Source organism: Apteryx mantelli, chromosome 16 (assembly GCF_036417845.1).
Source record: "Apteryx mantelli isolate bAptMan1 chromosome 16, bAptMan1.hap1, whole genome shotgun sequence".
Lineage (NCBI taxonomy): Eukaryota > Metazoa > Chordata > Aves > Apterygiformes > Apterygidae > Apteryx > Apteryx mantelli.
Window position 1 is genome coordinate 2,834,751 of NC_089993.1, and position 27,168 is coordinate 2,861,918.

General features: G+C 39.4%; 1 protein-coding gene across 4 annotated transcripts in view; it reads right to left on the reverse strand.

The window, feature by feature from the left end:
* Nucleotides 1-27,168, reverse strand: part of KATNIP (katanin interacting protein) — an 83,106-nt gene that overhangs the window by 18,756 nt on the left and 37,182 nt on the right. For all 4 annotated transcript variants that reach the window (XM_013939909.2, XM_067306154.1, XM_067306156.1 and 1 more), the window contains 6 exons: nt 26,249-27,146; nt 15,905-16,639; nt 15,394-15,602; nt 10,243-10,318; nt 3,949-4,126; nt 1,524-1,689 (listed from right to left, as the gene is read on the reverse strand). In XM_013939909.2, coding sequence (XP_013795363.2) covers nt 1,524-1,689; nt 3,949-4,126; nt 10,243-10,318; nt 15,394-15,602; nt 15,905-16,639; nt 26,249-27,146 — 2,262 coding nt within the window. The remainder of the gene's footprint in view (nt 1-1,523; nt 1,690-3,948; nt 4,127-10,242; nt 10,319-15,393; nt 15,603-15,904; nt 16,640-26,248; nt 27,147-27,168) is intronic.

Below are 27,168 nucleotides of genomic sequence, written 5' to 3' on the forward strand. Positions count from 1 at the left end.
CAGTTCTAGAGATTTTTTTCAGAGTTCTACTGATTCTTTTTGTCTTGTGTTTCTCTATCTTCATATGTATTAACATTTTTCTTGTTAACTACTGACTCAGTTTGAAAGTCAAGAATGCACAGGTTATGTTTCCAAATCTTTCCCTTCATATATGGATTTATAAGCTTTCTGTGCAGTGAACAGCAACTATTTTATCATTTTCATTACAACCGCACGTATATATTCTGAGAACAAAACCAGGGAAACGGGTAAGGGTCAAACTCAGGGCACTAGCTGGATGTAGCACATGCTCACAAACAGGTGTCAGCTGGCAGTTAACTCCAAGAATTCAGTTAAAATAAAAATAAAAAAATATATATATATATATAAAATAAAAAATTTGACGCAAGCAGTAAGAAAGAAGAAGGGAGGAAGCATGTTACACTATTTTAGCCAAACAATTTTAGCCAACTTGTTTGACGTCAACTTTTCCAAACAAGTATTAGAGTTCTAGACACTCTTCCTGCTTCTTGAAGGAGGCAGTATTGATTGACTGGGCCCAATACAATCCACATACATCAGCCAAGTATAATATTGCTAGCAGGAGCTATTTTCTGTTGAACTGGCTAGCAAGTACATCAGTTCAACATACCATAAACTCCATGCTGGAGTGTACTTAAAAACAGAGACTAAGTCTAAAAATTGCATGGCATGGCCATATAAATAGAGCCTTAGATTTCATGATGCAAGTTTAGAGAAATTGCATTATACTCCTTGTTTTAAAAAGACAGACCAAATCTCTGTTTAACATCTTACAGTTAACTGAACAGCTTTACAACATTTATAGTCAGTGTCCTAAATAGGACACTATAGTCCTAAACGTTCTAAATAGGACCTAAATAGGACAGTGTCCAAAATAAATTAAAGACATTATTCGTCCTTGCGCAATAGATGAGAGTTGTAAGACTCGTTTGGTCTACTTTAGGCTGAACGTCTATATGAAGCAATGACCCAACATACTTGAGGCTTTCTTGAAAGGTAATGCTCATTGTCATTTTGTAAAATGACAGAGTTAAGAAAAGCAAGGTGCCCAGAAACGATTAAAAACTCCCAGGTCAGAAAAAAGTTTGCACACAGATTCTGCTTTCTGTAACTTTCCTCCCGCAGAAGTCTGTTTAGATGTGTCCCCTGTTCTATCATGCCTTGTGCTGCAGGAAATAAAGAATCCACACTGTAGGCCTAAATACTAGATACTGAATGGATACCACTTTAGCACCATATATCTTGAAAATAGTATGTGCTACTGTATGCGTCTCTTGGAAAAATCAGCTGTGAAAATGTCTTTAAACTATCTCCGGCTTTTTTTTTTCCCTATATTTGCTGTTTGTGGAGACAGAAATGCATTACACCTGCCACAAAACTCAGAGTCAGACAATCTAGAAAGATTTATGGTGTTCCATTAAGATAGCTATATTCATTTATCACAGCACCAATTTTCCAATGCACTGCTGTATATTTTTGCTGGCTCCTTTTCTTTTACTTACCCCTCTATAGGTATCCTCTGGAGATTTATTATAGTTCCAAAAGCGAAGCCCTGCAATACTTTCAATTTTATCAAAACGGATTGTGAACAGATGATCTTCTCCAAAAGAGAAGGGAATAAGCCACATATGGTCATCCTCGACTGTGATATTAGTCCCATCTATTAACCTGCAAAGAGAAAAATCCATTAGCTGCAAAAAGGAAAAGCTTGTTTTTCTTCATGAAAAACAGGTGCTTCACTAGGTGCTAAAATTTTTCTAATTTTCACTTGTAGCAACAGAGCTGTATCATGTCTCTGTGCATGCAATTAAAAAGCACAGTAAACATCAAAAATAATGTGTGATCATCTAATTAAAGATGAGGAGGGAGGAAAGACACAACATTTCCTTGAGTTGGATATGCTTGAGCTAAAAAACAGAAAAATGCTCAAGTTTTGCTTACATGAAGAAGAGCAGGCAGAGGAAAGCCCTGCCACATTCTCATGACAGCTGAAGGTAAAAGGCTCAGAAGCCATACAACTTATCACTACAGTTCCTCACCTAAGCTAATGCACCTGCCACTCCGCAGCATATTACTACACTAACACAACAAACCTGATTCCAACAAGGAGCTGGATGGTAGCTGGATAGCTCAGAGAAGAAGCAGAGTTTGTTCACATCCTTTTGCATGTGCATAGTTAGGCATATTTCCCCCCCCTTTTTTTTCTCTTTTAACAATAGTATCACAATAATGTAAAGGACACAGATTTTGGGCTGACTAGAGAAATTTAATTACATTATTCCCTCATTTTGGAATTCTGACCTTGTATCTCCTACCACAAACTATGGACACACAAACACAAGGTAAAGGAGAATATGAACTCATTGCCTCACCATACTTAATTTTGTACACTGCCCTGTGTATGCAGAAGCAAGAGTGCCAGGCTTAGCAGTTCCTTAAAAAAGTAGATTTGATTAATGACCCTTTCACAGAGGAATTGATTAGGGAGCCCATGAGAGAAGACATAATCCTTGATTTGGTCCTGAAGAGCATCCAGGATTTATTCAAAATGCTACAGTTAAAGAGCACTGTAGAGTACTCAAACTCAACATGCTTGCAGGAACAGCAAAAGCCAGAAAAGCCCCCACTGCTTCTGTTCAAAAAAGGGTCCTAAGCAAAAATAATGAAGCATGTTAAAAAAAAAAAAGTTACAGGAGCAACAAAATAAACTTATTACACACAGCAAATAGAATATTAAGGGACATCATATTGCAAGCACAGAACAAATGTATACCACTTACTAAGACAGACTTTGGAAAGAGGGAGGACTTGAAAAACAAAGAAGCCAGCCTAGCTTAGTGCCAGGATGAAGAAAATTCTTGGAAGTCATCTTTCAACAGAAGTCATGACCAAACAAAGAAAATAAAAAGGATCATAAAATCTGGGAGGCTAAACGCATACATAAATGCAAACCTTAAAACTGACTTCATAACAGAGGATGGGGAAGGTGGCAAGTGTGATGATAATTTTTAGTGAGAGTTCTTCAGAGGAACTGGGGAACTCCAGACAAGTAAGCTTGACATCTGCATTGGTCAAATTAGCAGAAATTGTAATAAGGAACAGAGTTAGTGTATATGTGGATAAATACAGTATTTTAAGGAAGACACAAAGACTGAAAAGACAAGGCTTACGTCACAAGCCTATTAGCAGACCATAAACATGCTGGAAGGCAGGATTAGAATTGAAAATGCACTTGCAAATGGAGATATGACCTGGAAACAACAGGATGCAGCTTCAATAGCAATAAATGCCAAGTCCTCCCCAAAGCTATATCCTATGTTTTCTATACTGTTACCATTTAGTAACTACAAGATAGTTTGAGGAAACATATGTCAATGAATAAAGCTTCAATGAAAATAGGAAAAAAAAACAAAAGCTGCAGAATTGTCAAAAGTGAGAATGGCACCATGTAATTCCCTAAGAAGTTGTTGCTTTTTTCTAACTTGAAATTTTTCCTTGAAATTTTCCAAAAATCCTGGATAAGTTTCACTGCATATGCATAGATAGATGCTACAGGGGAGACACATTTCTGCTTGGAAAGTCCTGAGTAGGGATACCAATCAGGCATGTTATCATCTCCTAATACAAATATCATCTTTTGGAAACATCTCCTTCATGTTTCTACAACAAGCTGCTCCTGGGTAGCTTCTGAAGTCTAAGAGTGAGCAGCAATGGTGTTAAAATCATGTTTGCCTTAACATGTGTTGACCATAATATAAAGCTTATATAATCTTATCCTTATAAAATTTGATGTAAAACAAAATCTAAAAATTGATAAAGTCTAAAACTGTTGGTTGATAAGAATATCTAGCAGACTGTCACTGAAACAGCAGGCACAAGGCAAAAAATAGCAGGAAATGCTTAGACATTTCAACTCTTGCTACTTACTTTTCTAATGTTCTGGAATCTCCCATATACTCTGGAAGATCATTTAAGTCTTGGGGTGAAGCAGAAATCTGTTCTGTAGTTAATTTTAAAGCTTGACCATTCTTTCCTATCACTTCAAGTCCAGTCAGTCCAAGGTAATGAGTGTCTCCCCAGGTCATGGTAAAATTCAGCTGTAGGCCTACATAAAAGAATATACATACATACTTATCAGCTTGAAGTAAGGGGCCAAGACTCCAAACCTGAACAAGTGTGAAGCAGAAGACATTTCCATAGTTACAGAGCAGTCAAAAAACTCAAAGCCTGAACATGAAAGGTCTGAAGTTTGTTAAAAATAATCTAAGATGGCAGGAAATCTGGACTCCTCAAAGACTTGAGTGCAAACGTTTTGCAAAACAGAATAGCAATATGAAATTGCTACTTACAAGTCCATGTCCCCATCAAAACCACTTGGAACGCTGCTCCGCACATCATAGGTCAAGAGTTCCATACTCTCATGAATTGTTCTAAGTAGCTATTTTACTATTTTAGTGATTACAGAGACTTTTTTTTTTTTGAAAAACTAATCGCTTTGTTTGCCTTCTCCCAAGACACAGCAGTTTCCAGAAGTCTCCCTATTCATAGATGCTACAAACTCTTCCTCTAAAAGGAGCAGATATCTGGTTTAGACTCCCCCTTCATTCTCTTCCCTCACTGACACAGCCAGCTGATCACCTTGCTCCTGGCTGACTGAGCGCTTCCTTCCATCTAATCCTTTCCCAGTGCCTCCAGACTTCCCTACTCACAGATGGCTCTGCTAAGCACCTGCTGCTTCGCTTATCCACTTCCATTGCCACAGGTCTGATTTTCTTCATCTCTAGTGAATTCTTGCCCCCTTCCCTCCTCTTTCATACCTACTGCCCTTGCAGCCTTTGCCACTTTTCTGTGAGTCACCTGATACTCACACTCCTCTACCCTCATACCTAGCTTCCTGCTGCTTCCTCATCTCCTCTGCTTTTGTCAAGGATTGTGCAGAAGTACAACTCTAACCCAAACTATCCCTTACAGGCCAAGTTGATTCTGTCCCCTCCTTCATTATGTGCATCATTTTAGGAGATTATTAAATGGTTTAATCATGCCTTTATGCTGCAACATCCTTGGCGTGACTGCTTAGTTTGCATCTCCATCCTCTTTCTGTAGGGAGCTACTGTATCCCCACTCAATGAAGTTGCTATTGTCACTGCAGGATGCTCCCTTTCTCATCCCCAGAGCTAGCCAGAGCAAAGTAAGTGGGGTGAGCTGCAGCCATCCGACACTGGCTTTAAAGGGAGATAGTTACCAATTTCCTGCAATAGTGTTTTGAGGAAAAGTTACAAGCTGAGAAAGGAAAGAGAATTTTTCAGTGACAAGAACAAGCCCCAACTCCAGCACAAGAAATGAAATTCTTTCCACTTATTTGGGCATGAGAACACCTGACATTAAAGTTTTTCCCTCTTTCCCTAGTATACCTTGTATTAAAGGCAAAGGATCTAGCATTCAGTTTATTTTCTTGGTGCACAGAAATTCACTACAGGGCACTTCTTTCTATCCAGAAGTAGATTTGTGGAAAAGCACCTCAAGCCCTTCCATCTTCTTTACACATCTACAACAGAGGAGACTGGTACAGCGAAGTTTTGTAAAAAACATCTTTGCAATGCATGCATTCTACTCCCCTGCAGTCAGCAAGTGCTTAGAGCTATCTGTGGCAGGTCTTGCAGCACTCATTCTCCATCCTCTCTATGGAGTTTCTCTTCCTGTCAGGGAGAGGACCATCATTTATGGTAAATAGGATATGGGGCAAGAGTGAAGGAGCACATGAAAGACAGATGCTTGCTGGCTTTGTTTCCCCTCAAGGGTCCACATCTCTCATCCATCACATTGTGACAGAAAACAAGCCAGAGAAGATCACATAATGATTCCAATGATCTAACAGCAGTCAACAATGACTTGAAGGGCAGCTACAAACATGATGGTACCCAACTTTCTTGGTAGAGTCAAGCGGTAAACAAGGGCAACAGCCACAAATTGCAGGGTGGGATGTTCAGGGTAGTTGTTAGGAAAAAAAAAAAAAATCCTTTTTTTCCCCCTCAGGAAGTTAGTGCAACTCTACAGCAGCTCACCAAAGAGATGGGGGATCTCAATCATTGAGGATTTTCAAGGCATGGCTATACAAAGCCACAGCCTCCCTGATCTTGTGCTGGCAACAGCCCTGCTCTGAGCCCACGGCTAGACTAGAGACCTGCAGTGTCCCTTCCACCAGCGTCTCCATGATTCCGTGACAATATGACAAGAAAGAACTGAACAGACTCTAGCAGTTAGGGGATCAGGTAGCAAGAAACCATGAGTGTCATAGAACAGAGCCTAATTCACAAGTCTTCTAAATTGCACAATGGGAAGTGTCTTGTCACAATAAATATACAAAATCTAGCTAGAATCTGTTTCCCAAGCACAAGGGTACGACAAGTCCAGCAGTCAAGAGACTGAAAGCTACATTTTACTTTTTTTTTTTCTTTCTAATTTCTCATTTGATAGGTCCATCTTGACTTTGGAAGCACATCTCATCATGTTTTATTCTTAGGGTTGATGCTACCCTCACACAGTCTTTCCCATTTCCTTCCCTTCAGATACCAAATGCATTAATTTGCATATTTGTAACTAATTTGCACTAGAAGTCACATTACAGCTACAGCTCTGACTTCAAAAAGAATCGCCAGAGCACAGTGAAATACTGTAGTATTTACCTGGCCTGTCACAGGAGGATGATTCCTCTCTTCTCACTCCAAACTTGTGAGGAACCTAAGGTTGTTGCTGTTGGGGGGGTTTCTACTGCCACTAGCAGCACTTTTGGAACTGCTCACCCTACGGCCACTCCCCAGGCTTTGACCTACTAGTGCACATATTGTCCAACTGATTACCTTTTTCTATCATGCATTTTTTAACCAGCTAAATAATTTTTCTACATATAAGCATGTATGCAAGCCCCAACAATTAGCAATATATGTATTTTGTTTAAACTAAACTTAAACTAAAATATAAACTTAAACTAAAATATATGTATTTTGTTTAAACTTTATATTTTGTACTTGAATACTTCCTGGTCCACATGTCTTCCTCCATATAATACCACAGTATCTTCTGTAAATCTCTGTTAGACCTTTAGTGGGCTACCAACATCCTATTCATTTGTCACTATACAACTCTGGATCAAGCATATTATCAAATGTCTCATTACTTAGTTTGTGCAATAACAGTAATTAAACAATATATTTGAGCAGTTACATGACAGATTTTAGGATTATGCAGAAACAGAGAAGACCTGTTATATCTTAATTATTATCTTTTGTGAGCTAAGTCACTATACAGCCTCATCTAAATCTAGCCTCTCGTAAATCCTAAATGACTAGATCTCTTAAAGAACACCAACTTGTAGGTAAGCCAAAAAAAATGTGGGTTAGTAATGCATTTAACTTACTATCCTCATGTCAAAACTGGACACATGGAAGCATTTTAATGGGACAGTATTGCTTACACTAGTGAAAAGCAGTGATGATGATTAGCCTGCATTCCCAGAAAATAAATAGGAAAGAAAAATCGTGCAGACAAAAGACTACAAGTGTATCTTCAGGTCCAGCTATTTCACGTCTTACTGAAAAAAATACAATTAACATTTATAGCTATGACAAGCAATATTACAGTCCGATCAGCTTTGATAAAAATCCATCATTGTAAATGAAAAATATCTTTCACTTCATACATCACAAAAAAACAGAAATAACCAGGTCTGAAAATGCCTAAAGAAGCACCAGTAGTCAGGATGTACTGGAAAAGAGAAAAATAAATAAAATTAAAAAATCTAGCATTAAAGCTACTAAAGCCATACAAGCCAATTACCTGTAAATACTGGTAGCAGTTTACACAAGACTAAGTGTCAACGTACACATAAATTCAGTTGAGCTTTAAGATCTCTTTAGCATTTAGAAGGACACTAAGAAATATATAGTTCATTTAGCTGACAAGCTTGGAGCTAGGGCTATACTGGTATTAGATGCAATTTCCAAGGCCATTGCTAAGTCTGAACTTGCTTACTATACAAATTGCAATGATGCAAGAGAGAGCTCATTCGAAACTAGAGTATATTTTCAAACAGACTAAGAGAAAAGACAGGGTCCAGCAGTTATCTGTGCAAGGTTTAGTGCTCGTATTGTCATGCCAAAGCCTTCATAGAATCACAGAATGATGTAGGGTGGAAGGGCCCTCTGGAGCTCTCTAGTCCAATCCCCTGCTCAGAGAGCCTCCATTAGATCAGGTCACTTGGGAGCTTGCCCAGTGCAGGATAACATCTCCAAGGATGGAGATCCCAAAACCCCTCTGGGCCCCTCTTCCAGTGTTTGACAACCCTCATGGTGAAAAAGCTTTTCCTTGTATCTAGTTGAAAAGTCTTGTGTTCCACCTTGTTGGGTCTATTGCCTCTTATCCTGTTCCTGTGCACCTCCGAGAGGAGTCTGGCTCCATCTTCTCTACACCTTCATCTTAGGTAGCTGTAGACAGCAAGATCTCCCCCTTCCTCTTTCCTTCTCCAGGATGAGCAAACCCAACTCTCTCAAGCACTTCTCACACATAAGGCACTCCGGCTGTCTGACCATCTTGGTGACCCTCCACTGAATCACTCCAGTATGTCGATGCCTTTCTTGTCCTGTGGCAGCCCCAAACTGGACACAGTATCCCAGACAGAGACTCATGAATGCCAAATATAAGAGAAGAATTCCTCCCCTTGTCCTGTTAGCTATGCTCTTGCTCATACAGCCCAGGAGGCAACTAGCCTTCTTTACTGCAATGCCATACAGCTGACTCCTCTTCAACTTGTGGTCCACCAGAACCTCAGGCCCTTATCATCCGCTTATCCCATCCACCTTTCACCAGTTCGACTATAAGGAGACTATGGGAGATTGTGTCAAGGGCCTTGCTAAAGTCAAGGTAAACTGTTGGTAAAGTCGGGCTGGTCAGGCATGATTTCCCCTTGGCATCACGGCTGGCAGTAGGGTTCAAGATGAAAAGTACCTACAACAGGTCAAGGATACAAATCCTCAGTGAACCCACAAACAATTTACCTGTGGTATAAAATCTCTGGAGGTGCTGTGAACACCAACACTCATGTGGCTCTAACACCCATAGCTGTTGAGATTAAAGAGCATCATTTAGCTACCTCAGATCTTTTAGAAAAGCATCTCCACATCAGAAGTCCCAGATGAAAGAGGCAGTACTGATCCTAGATCTTCCACAGTTCTCAGTCATATTCCAAAAGAAGCAGCAGCAAGAGGACTCTCACTTCAAGTCTGTGTGTCCCCTCCCTTCCCCCCAGCATAATGAGAACAACAAACAATATACGCAGGCAGGACAGGGTAAGTAGAAGTCAAAGGGTTTCCCACAAAGACAAACTGTAGATAATGGATGGCTTCTTGTTTTTGTGCAAGGTAATTTACAAAGATAAGTGTCTTGCAGGCAATTAATGGCATTATTTTCCTGTGTAAGAAACTAAATTGACGTTCCTATTGCATTTCATAAGACACAGAAAGCTTCCCCTATTTCTAGCTAGCTTCTTATACAGCTCTTCCTCAGCAAGAACTCAGTAGGAATCAGGACCTTTTTGTCTAGTAGAGACAATATAGTCCAATCAGCTGATTAACAGTATCTTGTCAGTATGTAAGACTGATCTGCTGAGCTCTGAATAATATTCTTACTTTCTTTTTCATTCACTTTAAGAAGTGGGAGGAGGGAGAGGCATCTTAGCAAGTTCATAGATATGCTGAATAAATCACAGCATTTGTGTGCATTTTCAGGGGGCACATCACAGGTTGCTGAAGGCTTTATGCCAGGCCCATGAACCCATTTTCTCCTGCACTAGCCAAAGGACCAAGAACTGGTACTGAAAGTATTGGGCCATCCAGACCTTGATTGAAGCTTTCACTGGGGAAAGTCATGAAGAGTAATTTGAAGGCACATAGAGAGTTGTTTTGGTATAGGATACATCAATATTGAGAGTACCTGATTAGTGTAACACTCTGGTCTATGTTTACCAGAGTGTGTCTAGTGTCAACCTGACTTGAGAAATTCAATCAGTCTACATGAACACATAGAACATAGGATTGGGAAGCCATTACTGGGTAATGGACACAGCTACCACCTGACACCTGTCACTAAGTTGTGTAGAACTCTGACAAATCAGATAGTCCTTGATAACATATCAGGGGTAGGGTGGGTGAGGGGAATCAAAGAACTTACACTTTCCAGTAAATATCCCCGGTTCCTTGGGTGTAAATTCAGAGAAAGGGTCTGACACAATTACCTGCTCTTGAACCTAAGAAGTAAACCAACAGGTGCAATGAATATACATATCTTGTATAAATATACATTGCAGACATAAACTGCTTATAAAGTGCTATTAATACACAGAAGGCTAGACATGAAAAAAATCCCCCACCCTGCCCCAGATTATTCATGATTTCAATTTGATAGATTAAATAACGGAACAGGACTAGTGCAGCAGAGAAAGGCTCTCCTGGGAACAATGGAAAATACCCCCAAAATGTAGAAGACCATGTGAATCCACAGAGAGTCAAGGCTATTTGTTTGTTTTTGTTTGTTTTTGCTAGTGCATGTAGGAGGATGCACTAACATACAGGGAGCCAACTCCTGGCTGCAGTGACCATGAGACAGCAGAAATCATGATCCTGAGAAGAGGGAGCAGAGCAAAAAGCAGGATCACAACCCTGGACTTTAAGAGAGCAGACTTGGGCCTCTTCAGGGATCTGCTTAAAAGAATCACATGGAATACAGCTCTAGAAGAAAGAACGGTCCAAGAAGGCTGGTTCATATTCAAGAATCACCTCCTCCAAGCTCAAGAATGGTCCACCCCAATGAGCAGGAAGTTGAGTAAAGGCAGTAGGAGGCCTGCATGGATGAACAAGGGGCTCCTCTCAAAACTCAGACATAAAAATGAAGTATACAGAAAGTAGAAGCAGGGACAGGTAACTTGGGAAGAATAGAGAGACATTGCCTGAACATGTGGGGACAGGGCTAGGGTAGCCAAAGCTCATGCAGAGTTTAATCTGGTGAGGGATGTCAAGGACAAGAAGGGCTACATCAGTAGCAAAACTAATACTAGGGGAAATGTGGGCCCTCTGCTGAATGGAGCAGGGCTGAAGTACTCGATGCCTTCTTTGCCTCAGTCTTTACTGGTAAGACTGGCCTTGTGGAAACCCAGGTCCTGGAGACCAGGGAGAAATTTCTGGAGAAAGGAACTTTCCCTTGGTCGAGAAGGAACAGGTTAGGGAATACTTAAGCAAACTGAACACAAATCCATGGGCCCTGATGGGACACACCCATGAGTGCTGAGGGAGCTGGTGGATGTCATTGCGAGGCCACTCTCAATCATCTTTGAAAGGTCATGGAGAACAGGTGAGGTGCTGGAGGACTGGAAGAAAGCAAATTTCACTCCAGTCTTCAAAAAAGGCAAGGAGGACCCAGGGAACTACAGGCCAGGCAGTCTTACCTTGATCCCTGAACAAATCTGTGCAAGAGCTTGCATTTGTTTTTCACAATACTAACTGATAATTAACTATGAAAATTAAGGCTGCCAAGGAACCTGTTTTTTCCCCTCATGGATGAAAAAAAACTGATGATCTTCATCTTTGCCCAAATTGAAATGGTGATTCCTTTGAGAAGTAACCACCGTAATGACTGATGACAGCATGGGACAAAAAATTAAAGCCTTCTGCCTCCAGCAGCACTCCATATCTAATTCATGTCTATTTTATGTTTCTGAACAGAGCTGGATCTAAAATAATGTCTCAAAGATATTGTAAAATTATCTAAATCGTGAAATACGCAAGACAAGATCCCTGCATTTCCAAAGACAAAAACTTCCTCAAAGCTCTTAAACAAGCTAACCTGCTATGGGATAAGAGAAAAGCTCCTTACTTGACTAAACTGCATAACAAATAGGAATAAACTGTTGGTTTTGACAGGTATCTGGTCTGGGGCCTATGCTATTCAACACAATGATCCAGTAAGGAGATAACTAGAAGACAAAATCTGCTGATCATACCAAGGTAATTAGGGTAGTAAAGACAAAGGTCAACTGCAAAGGTTTGCCTGAGGACTTCATTTCACTGAATGAGGGTGATAAAACAGCAAATTAAGTTCATTGTAGATTAAAAAAAATGCTGCACATGAGGAAAACAACAATTCTCATTTTACATATACAGTAAAAGGCTACAAAGTAATAGAAGATTAGAATGTAATCTCAGCATTATTACAGGTGGCTCTACAAAAGCATGAGCTCAATCTTCATTAGTAGCCAAAAAAACCCCTAACAAATAGAAATTTAGTAGTCTAGACCCATTCTCTATAGTTTCATTCATCATTAGAGGTGAACTCCCTGTGATTCAGAGTACACCAAATGGATCTATGTTGTGCCTATGGAATATAAAACTTGTTAACACTTTTCTTCTACCACCATATTAAGTCTCTACAGTAGAACCACTGACATCCCTGGATCTTGCATGTTTATTTCCCAGGCTGCAACATACTTCCTGCAGCAGAACAAATGTCCTTGTGATAATTAAGTAGGTGAAACTGAACAAAAACCATACACTGCAATAAACTCAGAGGTAACACACAAAAGATGGAGAAACCCAACTGCTGTTGAGGGTAGCCTTCTAACAGAACAGTGACTCCATCTTTGATCTCTCATTCCTTTTTTCTCAATAAGAAATTAAAGAACAACTTTCAAAGACCAGCCTAGGAATGAAAAATTGTAACTCTGCTGAGCACCAAAACCCATGGATATAACAAAGCTACTGGTTTTACAGAGCACGGTATAATGCCCTCCCTTGCAGGCCATAAGGTAGCTTGATACAGGTGGTTTATCACCTCTTTTCTCTTTCTTCCTTTCTTGGCCACTGAAATCCCTCCATTCCCCTGGTACCTACCATCTTATTTCAGAAGTGGTCTCATTTGCAGCTATACCAAGTAAGAGTTACTACTTCTGTTTGTGAACATTGTTCTCCTTATGTTCTTAGATCCTTTTGGCTAGGACAGAATACCCCCAGAGGACAGGAGTTATTAAAGAGCAGAAAGTATTACTATGGCTCTACATGTGGCTGGCCGTAGCACCTTCCATATGAGGAATGACTAAAAAGTAAAATTGATCTTTCTGGAAAAAGAGAGATTTGGAGGAGGTTGTAACAGAGGTGTGTAAACCTCAAGTGGCTTGAAGAAGGGAATAGGGAATAATTGTTCAGGCCCTTCCAACACAAAACCTGGAGGCTATTAAATGAACCTAGAGATATTAGATTCAAAACAAACAGAAATATGTGCTTCTTCACACTATGCAACTTAAGTTAGGAAACTTAGACCAATTAACAAAAAAAAAAAAAACTATCAAAGAATACTAAAACACAAAGGCCAAGTCAAAAAGTCTTGAGACACAAATTCCTAGTGGCTGGGAGAGTATTCCAGAGAAACACCACTGCACGTTTTGCTTGGCTTATTCTTACTTTCCCCCTAAGCACACAGTTGGCCACAGTCAGAGCTGTAAGAAGTGGATTAGCTATGGGTCTGGCCTGGTATAAAAGTTGACACATTAAGGATTACTGAAGTCATGGGAAGGGAGATCAGAGAGAGATGAGCAGTGATAATACTGAGAAGGATGCGAGATGCTTCTTTAAGAAATTTTGAAAAGTTCTGTAGTAACACACTATCTTATCCAGTGAGCATGCTATGGGGAGAAAGGGCAAATGAACAACAGGCAGAGATTGTTTTACCCAGACCCAAGACCAGTGGTCTGAATGACAACGGGGAAGGCAAACCATCTAGTACATTTATATCATTCTCATGGCATAAGCATCCAACTACAAAATCCTGATGGTACTAGCAAATACAGAACGACAGGAAAATCAGTGGCTCAATCACAGTAACACTTGGTTATTCCATTCATGACACAGCACGTTTCAGAGTTAAGAAAGAAGTAAAAGCATCACAGATGAACAACAAAATAAAAGGCAGAGTCTCTGAGTAAGGACCGAACATTCCAGGTCCAGGCTTCTGCAATGGATGAAGTACGGGTGAATTCTCACAACTAACAACTGATCAAAAACAGACAGGTGAACTTCAATATGTGTTCATGAAATCCTAAACTGCACAGGGTGTCTGACCAGTCTAGGATACTGTGAGCAAAGGTGTCACCAGAATTGTTGGTGCCAAAGTGTTAATTAGCAGTGGAAAAATCAAAGGGTTGGAGTTACTGATTCACGATCTTAATAGTGATATCAAATTTCAATGTCACAACGTTTCTCTTTGTCCTATAAGCCACCAGGAGTAGAGGACAAGGCAGAACGGGCAAGCTTGATAGCAGCACAAGGCTCATTAGGAACTACATATGGCTGGGAACTCCTGAGCTGAACCACCTAGAATTTGTATTGATTCAGCTTTCAGTCTCCTCACAGATTTGCAGGTATGACTGCATCCCCTGGAAAAAGATGTCACCATTGAAGTAAGATTCTGAGAAGGTAAAAACTTTGATGGAAACTGGACCAAGGACTGCCCCATAGCTTTCCTGAGCAGAAAGTCTTGCAGGATCTTTGCTATGATGCCGGACTGGCTCAGCTGGTATGATGCAACACTGTGGTTGCTAGAAATACGGCCTTCCTCTAGGTAGTAAAATACCTACTGTAGAGGTTAGTAAGGAGGATTTTTATGCTGCAAAATGGACACAGACCTGTGGGAAGGCTAGTCAAAAAGGGAAAGAGAAAAAAATAAATGAGGTGGGCAGGAAACAGAAATGTACTACATCCCAATGGACGTTGAGAAGCAAGATAATGCCTGATCCTTCTTACCTCAGATACTTAACTAGTGGGGGAAGGAATAAGCAAGATTATACCCTCCCTGTGGAAAATATGGAAAAATATTTGGTCTCGAGTGATAGAGAGCACAGCTACTCATTACATGAATTGCTGTATGGCAGAAAGTAAAAGTTTTGGTAAAATCACTGACAGCGGCATAAACTTTCAGGTGCATCTGAATCAAAAAGAAACCCCTCTATCTCTGTCCAAGTATGTAAAGAAAAAATACATACATGTATATACATATATATACACGTATATATATGTGTAAATATATGTGTGTATATATATATTTAAAATTCAGTATAGTCTTCCATGTACTCTTATTAATTAACCAGAGAAAACAAGACTTGGAGAACCATTCGAGCTTAAAAATATTCACTTAATTATTAATTTAGTGAAAGAAATCTTCTAAATGGACAGACAGCTGTATCAGTTTCAGCTTTACTCCATCATGGGAATTAGTGCCTCCTACTTTCATGATGTTTCAGAAATGCATTATAGAGATTTCTGAACACAGAGATCCTACCTTTTGATCTGCTGTTCTTAACCCTGCCTGTGTAAAAGGCCTTTCATCTCCCTCCCCATCAGCAGTTGTTGGCCTCTTTAGCTCTTCTTCGTATCTCAAGGAACAGGCACTTTCCATCTCTCCATCATATGTCTCATCATAGCAGTATATAGCTTCAAGAATATCATCATCAGTAGTGAACAATATAGTATCCCCAAAGTGCTCTGGAGCTGAAAGCAACATACAAGATGAAATGTAGAAACTACATAAAGATTATATATATGTTACAGAAATCCAATCTGGTTGCTAAGACAGTGTTAACAATAAAAATTAGCTCTATATGCTACTTAATTTCACAACGTCTTTAGAGAATGCATTAGTGGATTTTGCATTACATTTTGAAATTAAAAGGATTAAATACTGTAACAAGCACCAGCTTGGTTTGAAGTGGAAGATGATAACAAACAAGCTAAAGGTATTTGCTTATATTGTGCTGCTGTTTCCACAAAGAAAATGAGGAATGATATCATACCTCCAGACAAGGTTCCTGAAGCTTTTGCAATTTCTCCTTTAAAGATGCATTGTTCGTCTAACCCCATTACAATGTCTTTCACACCTCTGAAAGAGTGTATGCGAGATTTATTATAATTCCAAATCCTAATCATAGCGACTTGACAGGGATTCACAAAGTCAATAAAGATAAAGTGACGTTTTCCAGGGGTAAATGGTGCTAGCCAGAGATGCATATCATCCTGCGTCCGATTTACCCCATCAATTAGGTTGGTTATTACTCTGGGATCTTTGCCATAAGCTGGTAAAATATTTATATCAGGTGGTTCAGCTGTTATTTTTGAAATCTGAACAGGCTCTCCTTTAGAACTGAAAACTTCAATTCCATTAAGACCAACATAATGCCTGTCTCCCCACGTTGTCTGAATGTCTATCACTAAGTGCTGCCCGTAAGGCAAAACGGGGATTTTGAAATCACTTCCATCATCTGTCTCCATACAATTTTCTTCCTCTTGCCTTTTTGGTAGTGTTTGTAGTCCATCTTTTCTCATTAGCTGATATTCTCCAAGCCGGTTGATTTTCTGCTGATGGAGAAACTCATCGAAGATATCCCCTTGAAAATCCATATTAGAGATTCGGCCACGATGGGAATAATTAAACTTTACCAAGGAGTTCCAGGACTCCTGGAGAGTATGTTCTTGTTCACTGTGCCATCTTGCTCTAGAGCTTGCTATGCCCTTGATAGGGAAGTCTTCATCTGAAAACATCACATAAATATTTAATGCATAGACAGGACTGGAAACAAACCACTATAATGCAAACTTTCTAAAGTTATGTTTGTCATATTCATGTTCTATTACTACTAAATTCTGTTATCACTTTTATATTGCTTCCCAATCATAAAGGCTACATGTCTTTTTGAAGACAGAAGAATTTGCATCTTCCATTTAGACTTAAAGAAAACCATCACTCTCAAATACTGAAGAGTACATGCCAATATAAAAAAATACAACCAAGTTTAAGACTGAGAATTCTTGACTGCAAAAATTCATCATTAGCAACTTTCAAAATTTAAGGTCTTGGGCAAAACCCTTTAAAAAAAATCTAAAGCTTCTGCAGGAAATGCTCATTGATAAGTACACCTTACCTGCCTCTACAATCTGCATTCCACATTAGATTTGAAAGATGACAATCTACTATTTTGCTTTTATGTCCACTTCTATCAGAAGTTTCTTGAATATATGTTATGTATTAAATACAGATCAAAAAAAGTAAGAATTAAAATTCATTCTTCCCCACTGCTTTTATACATCTTTCTAGCTGTGGTAAATGTAGTCTTTTCTTCTTAAAATAGGTATTATCTTTTTCAGTATAAACATACAAAAAACAGCAGAGGATACAAGCAAACACTGTAATTGTGCAGACTGACAGAAGGCATAATTCTTCAATAAGACAGAAGCTTTTAGACAGCTTCACCTCATTATCTCAGCAAGCAGAACTTCCATTCAACCTTTGTTGGGTAGTAGTGTCTAGATGCCTGTTTTTAAGAGATTAGATGGCTAGCAAAAAGTAAATCCATGCTAATTAACAGACTGTACTTGCATCAAGCAGTGGTCTACTAGTTGATCCAAGGATTTTGTCCAAACTACAGTTACTGAGTGGGTGTCACATTAGTTCAAACCTCCTGTTTGCATTTCTGCAGAAATCTCAAAGTTCAAGATCTGCAGAAGATCTCAAGTACTAACGGCTACAGAGACACAGTCAGAAAGAGCTGAACTGGTTAGGTTTCTAAAGCATTATGGAGAAAAGGTAGTTTTTCTTGTCAAAATAGGCTGAAATCAGATGATGAGAAATTCCAATGGAAGGGGTTGGACAGGTTTGGCATAAGCAGAAAGAAACAGACTTATTTGCACAGCTAGCGGCCAAAGACATAACAAGACATAACTCCTCTGCAGGGTGCACGTAGATGGAAACTGGAACTCTATACATGTAACATTTTAAGATAACCTCAAAATACTTCAGGTATTTTATGCTTGGCAGTATCAATCAGGTATTTCTTGTATAGCAGGTTAGCTTTTATTTTATGGTTAGTGTCTCTAAATTTCAAATACGTTTGTTTTCGAGTTAAAAAAAAATAATGGAAGTTTAAACTGTCATTAGTGTAATTAGTATTTATAGATGAAAATAATTGACTTCTGACCCCAAGGAAGTCTTAAGCTTTACATCAATGTTACAAACCCAATAGTTACCTCCCTCCAAAAATATCCTGCCTAAATGCCGCCTTATTGCATATGAGCATGTAGGATACTGCTGAGTAACCCTGAAGAAACCACTTGACTGTTCATTTCCTCTTCCTACCCTGTATCTGTCTTGTCTGTGCGTGCTGTCCTGCCCATATTGTTGAAGCACCCATTGCCTTTCACTACCGTCAGTGAACGTTCATGGCTAGGGCAAGGGGAAGAAGGATATCTAGATAAGACTATGCAACAAGTAATATCAATGAATGAAAACAGTTATTTTTTGTTTTCGTTGTATCCGTAAGGATTTCACACTGTTTTCCTCCTCTGAATGCATGATTTCTGTGAGTGTACTTTCTCACACATTTATAAAGCCCTATACATAAATACAGCATAGAAAGTGATAGTCTTAGTGAAAATCTTCAGTCAGTTGAAGTTAAAGATTGTACCAACTTATCAGAAACTGTTTCTTTTTCCCTTCAGTGAGTTTTTTTTTGTTTTGGGTTTTGGGGGGTTTTTTTTGTTTGTTTGTTTTTTTAAAACAACCTTATTCAAAGCTAGAAGTGCAACTGAAAACCCCTCAGAATGATGGCTGGAAAGATACTAACTATGAAGCACACAGTGGGCTTGAGGGAAAGAAAAAACAAACAAAAAAACCCCCAAAACACTGCTGCTAAAGAGGACCTTGAGCTTGGCAAGGTCATTTCCATAATTTCAGCATCAGATCCACCTAAGTGCAGGTCCTCTTCCCTTCAGCTGTTGCCACTGCCTTTGGCAGGCATGGGACCCTGCACAAGGTGCTACTGTCCATGTCACTGAAGGGTAAGTGCTCTGAACTCCTCCTCTTTACTTCGCTGCCACTAGCGCTACCAACTCACCACTCTTTTCCTACCATTAACTACAATTTGCGTTGTCATCATCCTCCTGCATAAGATCTCCATTTTTCATACAGGCTCCCTCAATCACAGCAGCCTAAGCCACTGCATTTGTCTTAGCAATCCTCTTAACCGCTGAGCGCTACTCAAGTAAAATTGGAGGACTGCAATGTAGAAGAAAAGGAGGCAAGGAAAGACATTCATGAAAGAAAGGGAACAGAAGGAATGAAAAAGGAGAGATGAGGAAGAACTGTGCAGGAGAGAGGGACCTCAAAGAGACAGAAGGGAGGAAAAAATTATTAGAAATTATTCCCTTTGCTTCTGTCACTTGCAGTAAGATACTTCAGCTCTGTATCCTGAACGCAGGAGTCCAGACTACCAAAATCCTGGCTTCCTGCTGATAAGTAGAGGGACTGTGGGAGGGACAGGATGATTTGGTCTGATTCTTATGAAATACATAAAATTAGTTTTCATTCTGTGCATGCAAAAATTAGTGTGTTACTCTAATCCTACTAATAGGTAGGACATGAATATGAATATTAATAGATACAATTTAACAACCTACCTAAAGGTTTTGCCTCCATAATTCAGACTCAAGTATACTGAAAGCATTGGCCTGGGACTAATCTGATTGCTTATGTTGATTTTTTTTAAAAAAAACTTAAATTAGTGAAGAAGTTCCATAAAAATCTATATCATCCTAATATTACACTAATCTGGAAAAGAACCAAATAGAATAATTTTGCCGACTTTTGACACTAATCTCATGCAAAAAAAAAAAAAAAAAATGAATTGCTCAAGTAATAAGGGATATAATCATTACTAGCAAACATAATTTTACGGGAAATAGGTCTTGTCAAATACTTTATTAGCTGTATTTTTTAGTCAAATGAGGCTTGTTGATTGTGCCATCTGTCAATCCTGAAGGCTAGGTAAAAGAGAGACCTAAATCAGAACACCTAGAGAAGGGAAGTCACAACTAGGAAGAAAATACTAGGTCACCGCTGAGCGAAGTTTGTAGATGAGGCAGACCGGTGGCATAAGAACAACAGTAAGTACTGGCCAATTCTACAGACCAATCTGGATCATTTTGTAAACTGGCTCATGCAAATAGGATCTGGTTCTTTCATTTCAGTAAAGCAGGAACAATGGTTTGAAGGCTACAGGCTTCCATGGATTAATAAATCTCTCAGGGGTAATTCAGAGTAAAGGCAGAACCTACAAGGACTAAGAAAAAGAACCAACTTTGATGCCCAAGGCAACTAAAAATAGTTAAATGGGAAAAGGGAAAAGGCTCTTAAAGTGGTGAGAGGCCTAAATATTGTCCTCGCTTTTCAGTAAGAGTGGTGATGCACAAGGAAGATAACAGTAAAGTATCTAATGGGAATGCAGTGGGGGTAATACCTTAGAGGAGCACAGCGGGAGCAAAGTATGCTCTCCTTGAGACCACCCTGGGGAGGCTGCTTAATTTCCATCCCAAAACAATTAGGGAGCAGATAATAGCAAAGATTTTCAACAAAACTGTCAATGATGCATTTTAATATAAATGAAGAAAAGCAAATGTAGCACTGAACAATTACAAACTCATTGGCCAGATTTTATTTCCGTACAATGTCCCTGAGTGGATATTAAAGCAAATGGTTATCAAGAATAGAAACACATGTCTATTACAGTAAAATGCAAAATAATATTGTCCCCATAGACCGCTTTAAGATTAGCTTTTAACTTTGTTTTTGGAATCATTTGGAAAGATGCATTGTTCCTAATCTATGACTAATAGTCATTTAAAATGAAGGACAACCGAGATCAGAATACAAATTTTAAAGCAGATGGGTGACTACATAAAAGAGGGATATGATCTGTATGCATAGGCTGGAGATTAAAACCTGGCCATTCCCCACCCCTTCTCTGGGAAATACAGACTGGCAGAAAACATGCCCATTTCAGAGAATTTCAGTCATTTGTAAGTGACTTTCTTATTCAAATCACTGTCCACACATATACTCACAGGGAATACTCGCAGTACTTCCCAGATCCTCACAAATCCGCACAATTTACCTGGAGAAGATGCTAAATAAGTAATTACCATTTTAGAATATCAAAACTTGAAAACTTGAGGATGAGCAAGTGAAGGAAAGTATTTGACATCCATTGGCATTCTACCGCTCCAAAGCACTGCAGCAGGACTGATTTTCAATAGGAGGCTGACAGGGCTGTAACTTAGAGGCTACACTACACTAAGGAGCAACAACAGGAGAAAGGGAGCTCTGAAAGGAAAGCAGAGGGTATCTTGGCAGTAGAGGTCAATGGCAGAAATTTGGCGTTCCTTTCAGTGCCTAAAGTTTATTGTTTGTATTACAGCCATGGGAAGGAACAGGGATATTTCGGCAATAAACTCTACATGTATATCAAGACTATCCCACCTGCAGACATTACAGACACATTCCTAGCCTTCCACATGCCCGAAGGGATTGTACGATGGACGCTGCTCAGAGAGCCCAGAACTAACGTCACCTCAAACATGCACTCCCTGCGGGCCGTGGAGGGGTGTCTTGAACCACCATCTCCAAGTCCTGCAAGCAACACACATTGTACAATCTCTTTTGTAACTATACCAAACTACATCTTGGGACAGTACTAGCAAAACACATATATGCAAAATACACCTCACCACAAATCCTTTCTTCCATCTCTGTTGTGTTAAACCCAGTTCTAATTGTTCTAATTAGAAACAGCAGTCATGTTTCCTTGCTGCAACCATGCACTTCATTTCCTAGGTCATTCTTGGTCTCCCAGATCTCTTCCGTATCTGTTCCACTTTGTAATCAGCTTTCCTGAATACGGATGATCAGAACCACAAAGTTTTTCAACTGAAGTCTCACGAGCGCCTGTCTGGAGATGTTAACATTTCCGTAACTCTTGCAGAAATACCTCTGCTGATACAGCCTTGAAGTGCATTGCTATATTCATGTCTGCATGTCACTAGCATTTCATAGTCAGTCTGTGATCAGCTAATCACCTAAGATCCTTTTCTTCCTCAGTCATTTGCAATTGATTATTCAGCTTACAATTTAATTTTCTGTTATTAGTCCCCAAATGACCTTGCAACCAGGACTGAATTGCATTCTATTTCTATTACTGCAGTTCTCAAGTACATCTTTCTGTGCAATTTTTCAATCCTCCTAACTCATAATATGCCAATTTATGCTATTTGCAAATTTTAATCAGCATACTTCCATCAGCATTTTCTTTGCACATTGAAGCAGTTATTGAATAAGTGTATGGTTTTTATAGCAACATTAACTCAAGCCAAGCAAGCATGTACATGGTATTTCTAATTTCCGTTTTTCTTGTTAGTCTTCATTTAGAGACCAAACACACGCTGTGAAGCTGTACCAGGGCCGGCGCAGCCTCCCCTTTGTCACATATTGCTGTTGGGAAACCGCAGTTCCCTTAGCCCCATACCAATTAAAATCCACCATTCTTAGGGAAACACTTAAACCTGTTTCCCTGTTGTTAATGCTCACTCAGCTCCACTTTGGAGATAGCTTTACCCTGCACAGTGCAGTACAAATAGAAGAAAAGTAGCTAGGTGGCATGCTATTTTGCCAGGAACAAACACGTGTTGGGAATTTTATTTTCAATTTTTCCATAAGAGTCTTAAGCACCAGAAGACTAAACTTGCTCTGAGCAAGAGTAGAGGAAGGACATCACAATCAGAACCCCAATAACCCTCAGGTGATAGTTTAATACCCCAAAATCTTTACCATTTTAACACTGAACGGAAATTATTACAGTGGGACTTGGTCACAGTTTCCATAATGTTGAAAAGTTTTTGAACAGAGGTAGTGTAAAACGTGTGAAACCGCAAACACGGGCTTTAGTGAACAGATGGGTGAAGGCAAGATGGTATTTATCCTATTTAAGCAATTTCTTTTGTTCTTTGAGGCCTGATTTCTGATATCCTTATAAAATGCTGTTTTCCCAACACAGAGCAGCAAGAGAAGGAAATTCAAATATTTTAAGTTTAGAAAGAACTATTCTCCTCACCTTTGTCCAATAACCTTATACAGTACATGCCGTGGAATACCAATTGGCATTCCTGCCTCTAAGCATCCTTCCTGTTTCTTCAGACCGTATTTTTAATGAAAACATCCAAATACAATCTACAACATGCTACCCTTTCATGGATATTGTTCTGATGGTTAATTATACTACATCTACACCCAAAACTTGTGTGTATTTTTGCAACTTCTTCTTCCAATTCTCTGGGCCTTGTTTTGCCTTTTTCTGCCAGATGCTGTTCGTTTTGAGACAAGTCATCCAATGCTGAAGAACTACAAAATGACGAAGACTACCTTAAATAGCCCCCAAAAGAGAGTGACATATGGCTTGAAACTGAAAAATGGAGATTAAAAATATACTCTGATCAACAGAAATCCAAAAAAAGGTTTGGTTAAAGGCTACAGAAGGTTCAACTTGTGGGTAACAAATCCTATTTTAGTGTTGTTTAGAATTATTGAACAGAGATATATCACCCACGCCCAGAAATTTCTTAGCCACGGATTGCTGGAGGTTGGTAGAAAGCAGCAAGTACCACCAGAACTTGCCCAGTTCTCCTGCTCTTCCCTAGGAACACTGTTGAACACTGCCAGAGGCAGAACATGGCTACACAGATCTAGGTCCCCCACCTCCAGCAGGATACAGCTGAACTTGAGCAGGTTTGGAGAGGGATGACAAAAATGATTAAAAGCAGGGAGCAGCTTCCACATGAATAATAATTACATTGACTAGAACTCTTCATAGACAAGCAGAGATGTCTGAGGGAGAGATATGAAAAAGGTATGTAAAGTCACGAGTGGAAAAGGAAAAAACAAGGCCAATTTTCCAATCATTACGAGTAAGCGTTAGGGCTACAGAATAAATCTCACAGGTGACAGGGCCAGCACAAACAAAGGACAGTTCATCACCCAACAGGTGGTTAAACTGGGGAATTCTTTGGGTTCAAAAACTGACTGCGCTGTTTTGTGAAAGAAAAAAATAATAATAAACTGTTGAGGCCTACTGAATGGAAAGACCCCACCTCTGTTTCAGGAAGTCCCTAAGCTGCACACAGTGGTAGGCTGGGACAGTATGAGGAAAGTACTACTTGCTTGCCCTGTTCTTATCCTGTTTCCCAGTCATCCCTTACCGACTACTTTCTGAGAAAGGATGCTGAGCTAATGGTATTTTAGCACTGGCTCACGACTGACACCGATGGATCCTTGCTCTCTCCCAGGAGGGCCATCTATATGCATATCATAAGAAAAAGAATTACATAAAATACACAGCATATGCAGCGAAGTTTGTGTTGCTGTAAGATCTCTTACTGTTTTGTTTCTAGTCTTTTATTTAATTTTAGCACACATCAAAACAAAAGCTAAAAGAAAACATAATCCAGTAAGAGAAGCTTTACATGCTGTATTGTGATTCAGTCAAGTCTTCTGCTTTGAATGTAGGGAAATCACTTACGCTGCTTGTCACAGACCCTCAGTTAAATTCTATATTCTATGTGCTCCAATTACAAGTAGGCTTCAATTCCTTAACATAAGGCAAAACCTGATTAAAGGATTTATAAAATAAAATATATCCCACAATGGGATGAACAGCATTGAAACAAAGAAATGAGAGATTTAGGCCTACCAAATATAGAGCTGCATGACAGGGCTCAGGCATTGGCCTGCAAACTTGCACAAGCCACCTCTGTCACAGACAGAAGGCTGAGAATAAGATAAGCTTGGTTAAAATATTGAGATCAATGGCAAAAAATAACATCTTATTTGTTCTCTTCTGTAAAGTATACACCAGAGCAAAATTGCGAACACCTGAGAAACTAGAGCTCTTTCACCTAGGCAGTCAAATTTTAAAAAAGAAAAACAAAAAATCCCACCTGTTTCTGCTTATAAAGCAAAACAAGGGATTAAAACCAGCAATTTCAAAAGTCAGATTTGAGAGTATACAACCTTTAATTGCTTACATTATTCCCTCTTTTCTAGATTTTACACCACGGAGAAGAAAACCACCACATTATTCCCTCTTTTCTAGATTTTACACCACGGAGAAGAAAACCACCACATTGTAAGAAACTTTCTGATGAAGTGAAAATGTTGCATGCTTTTGCCTTGCATAGCTAGGGCCAGGGTCACAGTTGGACAAATCACTCCTCAATAGAGTTGCCCTCTTAGTCTTGTCTTTAAATACTATTAAACAAAACCCAAACCTGTGGGGTTAAGTCTCTTGCTTCTGCCAAGCTGCTTAGCCTGACATGCAGTCATTCAAGTAAGGAAAAGCATGCACTGTTACAGGCTTGTTTTTTAAAGTACATGTGGTGTTCACCACCAGGGATAAAGCAACACTCATCAGGATCGCCAAGAGAGGCAATCTTCTAAGGCAGTATTAAAAACAGGAGCACTGTGCTCAGACTCCATGAGCAAGACAGTTCGAGGTAGCTTAGTCCTCAATGAAAAAAACAGCCCAACAGGTAAGGGCTGCCCTTAGCAGTTATGCTACAACTGATCCACTTGTAAAAAAACAATCCACTTTTGCTTATATTTAGTATAACGCTTCTCTGCCTCTAGCCTAAAATGTCTTTGCCCAGAATTTCTTATTCTAGAGTCCCTATAATGAGAGAGCACGTTGTACTGCTTCCTAAACAAAGCTTGTAAATTTGTGGCGTGCTAGGCCACAAAATTTTCAGATTAAGGAATTCATCAGCTTGGATATCTGTTCCTTATTCCCCTGCACTGTGTAGACAAAAGTAAGAGAGAGATGCACAAAGATGATGAAAGAAAAGAAGGAAGAGTAGAAATTGCAGTAGGTGGCCAATATTCCCATTGCAAAAGACACAAACCTACTACAGAAGGAAAAACTGTAAATTTACTCACTACCTCAAGGCCATATTCTTCCTCAATCTTTCTGCAGATTTTCATCGATATTAGCAAGTATTTTGCTGTCTGCAGGACTGTCACTTTATAGAACATAATTAAAGACTGAAATTCAGTCTTCAATCTTCTCCAAATAAATTTAAAAATACTAATTCAGAATGTAAATTCTTCAGGAAAAAAAAAAGTGTGCTTCACATCACGTGTAGGACATATACTACAATACTCAGAGTCTTTCTCTAAATGAGAACCACATAATCTTACTCTCTATACTTCCAGAAATGGAAAACATGCAAAAAGTGCTTGCAGTGAGGTTGCTATTGTGAGCTCTCACCTTTGAGTGCTGAATCACGTTCTACAACACTTGTAGTGCTTAACCCCTCCTTTCTTCCATATCTGACACTTCTCCTTCCACTCGCAGGATACTCTAGGTTGCAGCACTGTTTGTTAGAAAGCTGCTCCAAAACGTCAAAGCCACCACTGCCATCTTTTCTGGTTAGCATTTGTGACCTCTCATCTTTGTTTGTGTTTCTACAGCCAGATCTTCCCAATTCGTTTCTCTGACATTTGACATCCTCCTTAGTCAGACCTGAGAAGTTTTTCATGATTCCATCTGGCTGTGTTTGAAATCTCAAACCTAAACAATGTTCTGTAGCAAGCCAGGAAGGCTTCTGCTTACTGGAAATACCTCGATCATTCTCTGTTACATGGGATGGTGACTGTAACCAAGAAGGAAGTGCACCTGCAGATTCAGACAGTTTTCTTCCCGTTAGTTTTTCTATTTCCTCACTCAAAGTAAGTTCTTCATCAGATGGAATATGCTCCGTAACTGTTGTTACTGTTGCATCCTCTTTGGTATCTTTCATACGAACATGAGATGGTAACACTTTTAGATCATCCTCTAACCCAGTCAACTTTTCCTTCATAAAATTGATTGAGTTCATCTTAACCTCAAGGTGATCTTCCTCTGGCAGAGGCTTCCAGTATAGCGAAGTATTGTTTGGCTGCAGATATTTTAAATATAGGTCCTCCTTATCATCTGTGAATGCAGCTGTATTTACTTCTTTCCTTTCATTTGAAGAATGTGCAGTGACACTTTGTCTGTGATGTGTAAGGTCAATTGTAATGCTACAATCAGTGATGAGATCTCCAGAGCCTCTCTCTAATTCACCATCAAATATCAGATTTTCATCAACATATAGCTTCACTTTCTTTGCTCCTACATCAAGGTCCTGCAGAAACAAGAGTATGAAG